This window comes from Sphaeroforma arctica, assembly GCF_001186125.1.
Source record: "Sphaeroforma arctica JP610 unplaced genomic scaffold supercont1.1700, whole genome shotgun sequence".
Lineage (NCBI taxonomy): Eukaryota > Ichthyosporea > Ichthyophonida > Sphaeroforma > Sphaeroforma arctica.
The window spans coordinates 1-11,492 of record NW_014038858.1 but is presented as its reverse complement, the minus strand read 5'-3'; the positions used below and the strand labels follow the sequence as shown (position 1 = coordinate 11,492).

The following is an 11,492-nucleotide window of genomic DNA, read 5'->3' as shown; positions in this document are numbered from 1 at the left end:
TTGCCTTGCTATCCACTCATGCGTTGTTAATGAAGAGCTCACAATGTCAGCAGAGGTGGGGCCAGTAGGAATCCGTGAACAAATCAGACTGCTACCCATAAAACCCCCGCGATGACATTCTCGCTTTGTGAACTGATTATGCGGTAATGCGGTAGGCCTGCAAGTTGCAACAGAGAGACAGGAGTTGTTGTGTGGAAATTGGGAGTCAGCAGGCAGCAATCAGACTCAGCTGTCAGCCTGTCAGTGGGCGGTGGGCAGTGGGACTGTGGGACTGTGGGACTCGTTTGGGAGAGCATAGTAAAAAGTTGTTTCCTGAAAAAAAGAGCTAAAAATTAAAAAATTCAGTGTTTATTTTGAAAAAGTTAATATTAAATTCATATTTATTTCTCGTTACCGGTGTCAAGTAAATACTGTCAACTCACACACTCAACTTCTTGACTCAAGTCTCAACTGTCAAGCTTTGTTTTTCTTTTAACAAAATAATCGTTAAAAAAGAGCAGCAATCAAAAATTCAAAATAAACTTTCAGGCACTATGAACCAATCGAAATCGATGTTCGTTGAGGCGAAAAGGCAAAAGTTGTAATGGCAGAATGGCTATAAATATAGACAGTTACAGTGTTTAGACACACTTCAAAAGTTCACAGTTGACTCTTGACAGTTCACAGGTCACAGAACACAAAATCAATAAATCAGCTTGAAATGTATCTATTATCTAATCACTAATCAGATTAAAAAGAGTCTTTTCTAGCCGTCTTTCAATATGACTCGTCTATAAAGTATAGAACTAAATTGCTTTACAGTTTTGATGTCTAAAAAGGCTATGAATTTTGCATATTTATTTAGCCTCCTACAGAAGGCTATGATTTTAGTAATTTTTTAAGGCTCGATTCGGCAATTCAGCAACGATCAAAAACAAATAATCTATTTTTGGACTTCATAGCCAAAATTTATATTGGATTTCGATCGTGCTTGTAGTATGACCTTGATATTTTTGATAAGTATTCCTAATTTTGAACGTAATATATATTCCTCCCGAATTTAGGTGGGAAAGGGTTTAGGGTTTTAGGGTTTTGTATGTATCTGTATTTGCCAAAATAAATTCGACCAGACTCTTTGCTCTTTTTGCTTTTTATTCCTGAAAATGATTTTTTCTGATTTTTTTAAAAATGAATGATGCATTTTTACACATATACAGTATTTATTTTTTTATCTTCAAAAAAAACAAAAATGTAAATATAGGGGATTGAACTACGTACTGTAACCAAAAAGTGCGTTCACGAACCTTTTTGCCTCGGTATCGTCTACTCCAATTTATGTTTACTCCAATTATTGTCCAATCTAACAGCTACGTAGACCATATGTAGTGTTTACTAAATACATGTAAATGTCTAGCAGAGAGAGTCGTTCAGTTCTCCTATATTTTTTTAATAAAAAGTATAAATATTATATAATTCCATAGCCAACTGATAACAAGAAGCTAAATATGATAATTCTAAAACAAATATATTTCAATAGATCTCTTTGATTGTACACGCATTTGTGACTTTGAGAAGGCTGGTAGTGCAGTGCTGTGCTAAAACTTGAGGTAACCAATCATGTAATAGGTGCATATAGGTGCCTTCTTGGTTGCGATCTGCCGTGTGACATATGCTTTTGCGGCGTGTTGGTTTGTAGCAAAGGCTACTGCATGTCAAACGAAACATACAAGCCACCACCAGACCACCTCCATTGCAGAAAGAAACAGCTACAACAATCATATTATAGGCTATAAACAATTCTTAGCCGATTCTAATGCTTTAGCAGATTCTAGTATAATACATTATTTGTAGTAATTTTTGCTCGCTTGGCATAATGGGAAGGAGCAGTATTTTGCACTGAAGTAGAGCTTATTGTCCAAACGACCGTGCACTGGGCCTGGTGACTATAACAAGTACCAGATATGCTCACTCCGATTATTGTCCCATTTCAATAATCGAGGCTTTATCCTCATATCGTTATAAGTTGCAACGCAAATAAATGATCCGTTAAACGTTGAAAATCAGGCCATATTCTAGGTCAGGCATGAGAATTTTGTCCTGACGACACATTCTATTATGAAAAATTGAGACCAAAGGTTTTAGAATAGGTGCACTATTCAGGCCACAATATACAGGTCAAAAAATATACGTTGCAACGCTAAACAAAAAAACCTCAAGTCCCACTGTTCCAAGTTCCAACCACAAGATTTATCCCTGGAAACCTTGTAGGCCTGGAACCGTTTAGTAACCCAACAATGTCGGATATTTTACTTTTTGTATCATAAGTCTTCTAAAAGTAGAAGGCTTTGTTTATATTTATGTGTATTTATATTATAGCCTCCTACTTTAAAACATATTTAGCCTCCTTCAGTCCTTCTCTCTCTTGTTGTGTATGTGTTCAATCGCGGCTAATATGTATATAATATATGTATATACATAGCCTTCTAAAATATCCAATACATGTATATATATATGATATTTTGTTTTACTTTAATCACCACCCGTATGACATCTCTCCACGAGAGATTTAAAATGCTATGTCGTTTTTGTATAAAAATGGCAAGAGTTGGCAATAATAATATAGGGAGGTCTTGAGTCAAGGACTATCATTCGTCTTCCGTGAGTACCTCACAGTACACTGGAAATCTAAAGCGTATCAGCAAGTGACTTGACCCCACGGAAGGGGCACATTGTCGCAGTCGCCTTCGCAACTACAGCATCCAATCCCACATTATTTGGAAGAAACTATGTACAAGTCATAGCAGAAAAAATCAACGGTACACGCCTCATTGTTCGATATCTCTGCAGGTTATTTCATTCTCTTTCAAAATAATCGCGGCTATCTACTTCAAAAAGGTGTTCCCGAATCCTTCTACTGCCTGTTTCGATATTTAGTTTTACAAAAACTCGTTGCAATATTCCCGCGTATGCACTTGTTCCATGAAGGATTCTACTGGCCATCGACACCGCAGTGTGATGATGTGCTAATGTTGGGGTCCGTCATGTATCGTGCAAAATACATAGGGCAGATTCATTAGTTTTTGGGACTGTTGTGCTTTATTTTTACGAGTTTCTTATCATATATTCAGAATTGACTTTCGTGTTACTAATACTTCGGGCATTGAGAACTCCTAGAGCCATCGAAGGCGCATGTTTGAATAGAGTGAGAATCATTAAGTCGAAAATCTATTCTGGAAGCCTTACTGGCATTGTATTGACTTATTGAACTCTGTTTCAGATGGACACATCTCTGTAAACACTCGTTCCGTTGTAAGAGTACAGCACACACATTCGGGTGTCAGTGCTCATATCAAAAATCATGCGTCATTCGGACCCCGGAACTACTTGTTGTACAGGGATCAAAAACTAAAGATGATAGGTGATGCCTGAAGCGATATATTTATCAAGAAACTAGTTGTGCCGTTAGGCTTGCTTAGTGCTCTGAAGAAAAACAATCAACCTACGCACAAACCATCGAGTACTACACAGGCACGCATGTAAAATACAAATGTACATGACAATTATATATATATATAGATATATATATAATATATATTCCTACCAATGCCAATTTTAGAGCGCGGGAAAATGCATAATCATTTTATATCTGGATAGCAAAACAATTGCTGTCTATCTCCATCAACCGTATAGTAGTAGCTGACTGAAGTAAATTATACTTTAGAACACGTTTGACGACTCTACTTAAATACAAACTTTCATACGCACAGGCAGTCTCATCGACTACACAATAATACGCGAGTGAATGATGCAATCCTAAATTCGTTTTATTCTTTCGACTGACAGTGGATGACGTAAAACATTCACATATCGCCCGCCCGCCAAACCGATATTTCCAGTAGGTATATGTCACATCTATTTACTATTAAGGTTCCTTGCTTGACCTTCCAACTTATTTCTCGTCAAGCTCGACCTGCGATTCGGCCATGTCCATGTCATCAAGGTCTTTCTTGTGTGTCTCTCCAGTAAGCGCGTCAGCGATGTATTCGGAGGGTCGTCTAGAGTGACGTCCCTTAGGCAAATCTGAAGACGCATCATCATCGAATTCTCTGGCCGAGTTCCTGATTCCATATGCGAAGTACCATAGGTAACCCTACATACCAAGTGAAGTGACAAACAAATGATGAGCGAATGAATCACAATAAATTGAACAGGTGAACATAAACTGACCGTTGGAGGCACGGCAACTGCATGAGATAAAATGACCGTGGGATTGTGCTGTATGGACGCAGAAATTGGCAATTTGAACATGCAACAAAGCAATTGAAAACTTACCGCTACGATGGCGCAAACCAAGTAAAGAAGGTTCATCCAGGAGATCTGAGACATCAGGAAGGCGTTAAGGTAGATACCAATTCCGGGTAGAAGAGGCACAAGGGGCGATCGGAACACACGTCCCTTCTCAGCCTTGGACTCATCTGTTTCCTTGAACATGAAGCTCATTATGATTAAGATACCAACAACAGAGGCAGCCAGTGCAACAGCAATCCACAGAATAACATCGTTCAAGTCTTTCTCGTCATCGGGGATATCGATGTTGAAGTACTCCTCGAGGTAACCCTTCCAGAGCATGTAAGCGGAGATGAAGCCAGCGACCCAGACATATAACAGACATCCAGTAACCTTGGTGTTTCCGTTGCTACCGGAGAGACGAACCGCGATAAGAGATGTGTTTGTGATACAGAACGATAGCAGTACACCCAGAGAGATCATATCCCAGAGAATATCGAAAGGTACCAACATGGCAATGAGAGTCATGGCAATACCGGAGATGATTGTTCCCATAGTCAAGTTACCCTCCTTGTTCTCCTTGGCAAAGATGATAGGAAGCATACCATCAATGGCCATAGCAGCCATAAGCTCGGGCTGCGCAATGAAGGAAAGCAGAACTACAATGGGTAGCAGAATAGCTTCTCCCCAGGCGACAATATAGGATGCCCATGTCCAACCGACCAATAGGAAGGCCTCCGAGAAAGAAGGAATCTCAGAACATGGCGCGGCGTCAGGGTTCTCTGCATCCCAGGTCGGGTGAGTTTCGCAGGGAATGACTGCACCACCCAAGGCAAACTGGGCGAGAGTAGAGATAACGGTAGCGGCAAGAAGAGTACCGCCAATAGCCAAAGGCATGGTCTTACGAGGGTTGTTGGAACGTCCAGCTAGACAGGCAACCTCATCGAAGCCGATGAAGCCAAAGAACAATTTGGATGCACCCAAAAGCATACCACCAATTCCGAAGGGCAGGAACTCATCGGTGGAACTGTAGGCGTCGAAGCCGTAGCCCGACTGGGTCCACGACGCCAATCCACAAATGATCATAAAGGTCACCAGGCACACCTTGGCAATAGTGAAGGCGTTGATAACAACCTTACCCATCTTCAGACCCACAGCGAGAATAATTACAGACAGTGCCATGACGATACCCGCGAGAAGATCAACGTAGGCATCAATGTCGCCGTCATTTCCGGGATAGTCAATATGGAAGTATGACATAGAGTATCCAGTGAAGTTCTCTACCGTGTAGATAATCTTAGCAGACCATGAACGGGCTACACCGGCACCAGAGATACCGTATTCGAGAGTAAGGCAGATGCCTCCCAGAAAACCCATCGCTTCTCCAAGCCCGAAGTAGGCGTAGGAATAACAAGACCCAGATGTGGGCACACGCGACGACAGCTCCATGTAACTAAATCCCGAGAGCAGACAGATAAACCCAGCAATCAGCCATGACACTACAGCAGAAGGTCCGGAGACTGTGAGCACATCACCAGTCAACACAAACACACCACTTCCGATTGTGCATCCAATTCCGATGCACAATAGATCGAACAGAGATAACTTAACAATGCCGGATTCCTCGTGGACGGCTTCCTGGGCCAAGATGATATGTGCCTGTGGTGCGTGGAACAGATATAGGTCGAAAGGCTTTAGTAAATGAATTATGCTTCCTAGAAAGCAACTTGGTTGGAATTGACTTGTAAAAAAAGAAAAACTGTGGGAACATCGGTTTAACCATGGCGACAAAGTCTAAAAAAGTCCAGCACTGCATTCACAGCTGTAACCGCACGTTCTATAACTAAAAAAAAATGGCACAAATACGACGGAAATCCGTGGAAGAGGGAGTTGTTAGATAATTTCCAGCACTCGCTGATAGCACAATCAGAAAATCAAAATCCTTGGAAACGGTAGTAAGCAATTCAACAGGATTTACATAAAGATGTATCGACAGACACTTACCGGCTTTTTACGGGACATCTTCCCCATTATTTCTTCGAACCCCATTGTAATAAATGAACTATATGAACAGAAGCCAGCTAAAAGTGAGATCGTGTGTTGCGTTTTGGCAACACTACAAGTATGATGGGTGTAAATAAGCAAGCTTCAGCATTCTTATATATAATTTAATGTGTATCTACATTTATTACAATTTGCATATCTACATTTATTACTATTTGCATATGGCATTGTTATTTTGCTTATTATAAAATCCGAATCCACAATTTTTGTCTTTTTTTAAAAGATGTGCTTGTTTTGGAAGAAAAACATAAAAAAAACAGTTTTCAGTCAACAGGGCTTTTTTTGCGTCGCATATCCAAATATGGCAACAAAGTTGCTCCCAAAACCTACACGCGACCCCGGATGAGAAACAAAGACTATTGATGGTCCCAGAGTTTTTGTTCGCATGTCCAGAAACTTTCCATTGGGCTATTATGCCCTAATGTCGTACAGAGGACCTGTCACTATCCTCGGAGAACGTAGGCTCGGTGGACGGTGAGTCGCTGACTGTAACAGTCGAGTTTACGTCTTACGACAGGGTTCAGGGATTCGATTTCTATTCGGTACATTTAATGTGAACATTGTAAAAATTAAAAATTAAATACCTCATTTTTTATTACAGTTTGTTTGCTTTGTTTTTTTGGGTGTTTATGAGCTCCTATTTTTAGTAAAAGCCATTTTAAAACGTTAAAAAGAATAATATTAAGTTAAAAAAGGGCCGACGTGCCTTGAAAGTTGCACTTTCGTTTCCATAGGTGGGCCTTAGGTGCATCTTTTTACGTACCGTTTTTTTTTTAAATTTACTTGAGACTATAAGTACGTAAATGACGTGACACCCCATTATTAAAAACGGAAAAATAAAGTGACCCTTTACGTAAATACTTTTTAATCAGCGAGCGACGAATATCCCCTAAATACCAATTAAAAAAAAATACAACCAAAAAACACAAAAATTGGATTTGTAAATCAATTCGGCCATCCCATTAGCTCATGACCTTTTTAAAAACAACATAGCCTGCTAAATTAGACATAAAAAATGCCTTTAATTTATATATAAAACGAAAAATCTTTAATCGTTCACTCGCCCTTATTTAGAAGGCAAGGGGGGATTGGGTCCCTGGCCTAACCTCAACCCGGTTTCCGTTAAAACTTTATATATCGAATAAATATACGTTTACGTTCAACTTTTATTTCATATGTTGTCCTTTGTATTCTCGTAGGTGCAGCTTTCGGGTCTAAACATTTAAAAGTGTATCAAGTTTACGATTCAAACCAGTCCTATGAATGAATTCAGGTAGGCTCTTCTTATCACCATAACGTTTTAAATTTGAAACGAGTATGCGTTTACGTTCAACTTTTATCCCCTACCCCCATAACGTTATGAGCTTAGGCCCTGGCCCCTGAGGGTTTTTATTTTTTTATTTTTTTTACAAAGACAAAAATAAGTATTTTTCGTTTGTGCCGCACAACTCAAATTCACATATTTTTTAAATATATCTTTGCCCGAAACCAAGAGCTCTGAAGTAAATATTTATTTTTTATATTTAGTGTATTTACTCGGTATTTATGTAGTCATAAACTAAATAATCTCATCTTTCACATGTCATCTGTTCACGACTTCACAAGTTCACAGTTCACAAGTCTTCAGTTCACACTTCACACACAAGAAGTTCACGACGAAGTAAACTTTGCCATAGTGTTCTATTTTCAGAAGACTGTCTTTACCTTCTGCGTTTTGTAAATAAATAAAAAATTTGAACCCCCCCCACTTGGATGTTTTGGCGCGCCACCATTGAGTCGACCAACGGAAACAGCGTTCGTCGCGTCGTCTCATATAAATATACCATGGGGAATGAGACGGGCGTGCGTCCGTTGGAGAGATCACAGTTTCACAGTGATCGTCTACGACCGTCGACCGAATTTAGGTCAATACACCCAAGTGGGGTTTTCCAACGATCAAGGAGTTTGAGTAGGTTTTTTAGTTGAGTGCTACAGGGTTTCACAAAACACAACAAAACCATAGCCTTCTAGATATATGACAAAACCCCCCCAAAAAATATCATTGTATATTTTTTGTAAAAACAAAAAGAAAATTTTTCATTTTGCAATTTGCACAATCAATATTCTCCAATAAATTTTATATATATACTATATTTGTTTTTTAAAATATAAAATCAGAAAGCAAATCAAACAGCTATGCAATATTGCTAAATACAGAGCGAGAGGGAGTAGAATGTGGAGACAGAGAGTGGGTGACAGTGTGTGACTGTGTGTGTGTGACAGACCGTGAGACTCGTGAGTCCCTTACAGTGTGTGTGAGACTGAGAGTTGAGACTGACCTGCTGTGTGTGCAACACTGCAACTGTGCAGAGTGCAGTCACTGCAGTGTGCAGCTGTGTATAGCTGCAGTTCTGTACAGACGCACAGTGCACACTGCAGTTACAGTCTACTCATCTACTCTCTCTACTCTCTAGAGAGAGAGGGAACAATTATTTTATAGGTAGTGATACTCTCTAGAGTAGTAGAGTGAGTAGTGAGTAGTGACTCTCACTGGAGCATGTTACTGATGTTACTATTATGTGTTACTATGTAGTATGTATATATAATTAGATAGAGGGTAGACCGTATACTAGCATACAATCTACATATTAGGCCATAAAAACACAAAGGGCCCAATGACAAATGTGGTATGTATCTCAATTCTTCAATTATCCACCAATCAGGTCTTATAAGCCCTTGAAACCTAAGGGTGTGCCCTCCGTAAGCCTCAACTCCCTGGAGCCTTGGAGACCTCTCTACTAGAGAGTAGAGTCTAGACTCCTGATCCCGGAGTCTTGGACTCTCGTAGCAAAGAAAGTTATATGGTGGGTACTATCAGCCTTTGAAAAACAGTCCCGTCGTCTGATAAAGCTCATTACGTTATAGGGGTGCAGACTACAGATTAGAAGTAGAACGTTAACGCATCTTTATTCAGTTAAAATTTTATCATGGTTATAATGTGATCAGAAAGGCCTACCTAGGTTCCTTTTATAAGACTAATTTGTACGGTGAGAACTGTACACACATCGATGTCTAAACCCACAAGGTACACCTGTTTGTATAAAAAGGGCTGCATATGGAATTAAAGTTGAACGTAAACATATATTTATTCGATTTATAAAAGTTTTAACGGAAACCGGTCTGAGGCTAGAAGTCTGTCGTCTGTATTCTCTATGTAATTATTATAATATTATATATCATCCATTCATCCTCCATCAAACACAAGAGTGAAGAGTAGAAGAGAAGGAGCCTCAACATAAGAGAGAGAGGGCAGTGGAGCCAACCTCATTAGTGATTAGTCATTACGATTCGGTATTTACTATTTAGTTCAGACTTCAGAAGTTCAGAGTATATTGAGAATATTTACAACAACTATTAGCTTTTTTTTCGAAACAAAACAATATATAAAAGGTTTGCACATGATGTCAGAGTCGGTCAGAGTCAGACAGGCTACGCATAAAAGTGTATTTAGTATTGGTTAGCTTTATTACTCGGTACAGTGGGACTGTACATAATTTAAAAAGCGACTGTCTCGAGACTCGAGAGTCGAGACACGTAGTTTCCCAGAGACCTAGTTCCAAAGACAGTCGCGCTTCGGTGTCTATATCTAATATATCTATCCGGAAGTCCTGATCCACGATGTATTCCATTATAAGTATCCAACCCCATCCCATGGCCCTGAGTCCCTGACCCATGTAGTGGTTGGGTCCAACCTAAAGTTCACAGTCCGGATGGACATCCAACTAAGGTCCGTCCTACAACAAAAGTTCAAAAACACAGAACCAAATCAAAAGTATTTATTTTAAAAAAAGGTGCATATTTAGAAGAAGGATATGATTTAGGTAACCGTTTTACTGTTTTAGGCTTTTTTTTTTTAAATATATCTATATTATTAGTTTTGATATTTGTTTTTTATGTCTAATTTAGAAGGCTATGTTTTCTTCTTTTTTTTTTAACAAAAACAAAAAGCTGGTCTCTGCAGGGAATCAAAAATGCAAAAAAAAAATTATCTCTCTTCACTCCAGTGACACAGTCAGTCCGCCATAGCCTTCTAAATACAATTTCATATCTGGGTCCACCCAATATAAAACTGGGTACAAAAAAAAGAGGTACATACTGTAGACTCCAGTAGAGTGTACTGTAGAGTTGTACACTACTATAGCGTGTAGACTGTAGAGTGTAGAGTGTAGCTGTAGAGTCTGTACTCTGTACTCGTCTCTGAAGACTGTAGAGTACAGAGTACAGACTGTAGACTGTAGACTGTAGACTGTAGACTGTAGAACTGTAGACACTTGTTTTTTTTCTGTTGGGATCATCAACACTCAACAGTCAACGCTCTATACTCAACTTTGTGATGAGTGGAAGTGTCCACAAATAGACTTCCTCCAATCCCCCATCGTGTGGCGAATCATTACTCTTACACTATACAGAGTATGTAAAATTGTAAATACAGGGACACCCTCGTACTGTCCCCTTCGGGGATATACCTAGTTGTGAAGAATAAAATAGAGATTCAGTAGCCTCTCACTAAACTAGTCAATAGAGGGGGGAGATAGAATTTAGTTAACCGATGGAGAGATAGGCTCTCTCTTTTACCCTCTGTAAGGGACTCTTTTTAGTATACAATCTCATATAACAAAGAGATTATATATCTACATCTCTTAAGACTACAAATTGTTAGAGTTCATGTCGGACAATCATTTTATTTATTTATTGTATTTTGTTCAAAGTAAAATTGCTTTTTGTTTTGTTATTGTTTTTTACAAAAACAAACAAACAATAGAAAGCCTGAAACTTGAAACTGAAAGCCTCAATCTAACCTACAACAGTTTTCCGTTAAAACTTTTATAAATCGAATAAATATACGTTTATGACAAACTTTTATTTCATATACGGTCCTATAGGTAAGGCCTGTCTTACTTACAACGTCAATGAGTCATACTTACAATGTCAATGAGTCATACTTACAATGTCAATGGGTCATACTTACAATGTCAATGAGTCATACTTACAATGTCAATGAGTCATACTTACAATGTCAATGGGTCATACTTACAATGTCAATGAGTCATACTTACAATGTCAATGGGTGTCAATGGGTCATACTTACCATGTCAATGGGTCATACTAACAATGACAATGGG

General features: G+C 39.0%; 1 protein-coding gene across 1 annotated transcript; it reads right to left on the bottom strand.

Moving 5' to 3' along the window:
• Positions 1 to 3,782: 3,782 nt before the first annotated feature.
• Positions 3,783 to 6,464, bottom strand: SARC_11459 (hypothetical protein). The gene is made up of 3 exons (XM_014294456.1): positions 6,271 to 6,464; positions 4,312 to 5,925; positions 3,783 to 4,129 (listed from the first exon to the last, which is right to left on the bottom strand). Exons 1-3 carry the CDS (start codon positions 6,313 to 6,315, stop codon positions 3,929 to 3,931), a joined length of 1,860 nt encoding a protein of 619 aa, XP_014149931.1. The 5' UTR covers positions 6,316 to 6,464; the 3' UTR covers positions 3,783 to 3,928.
• Positions 6,465 to 11,492: the final 5,028 nt, after the last annotated feature.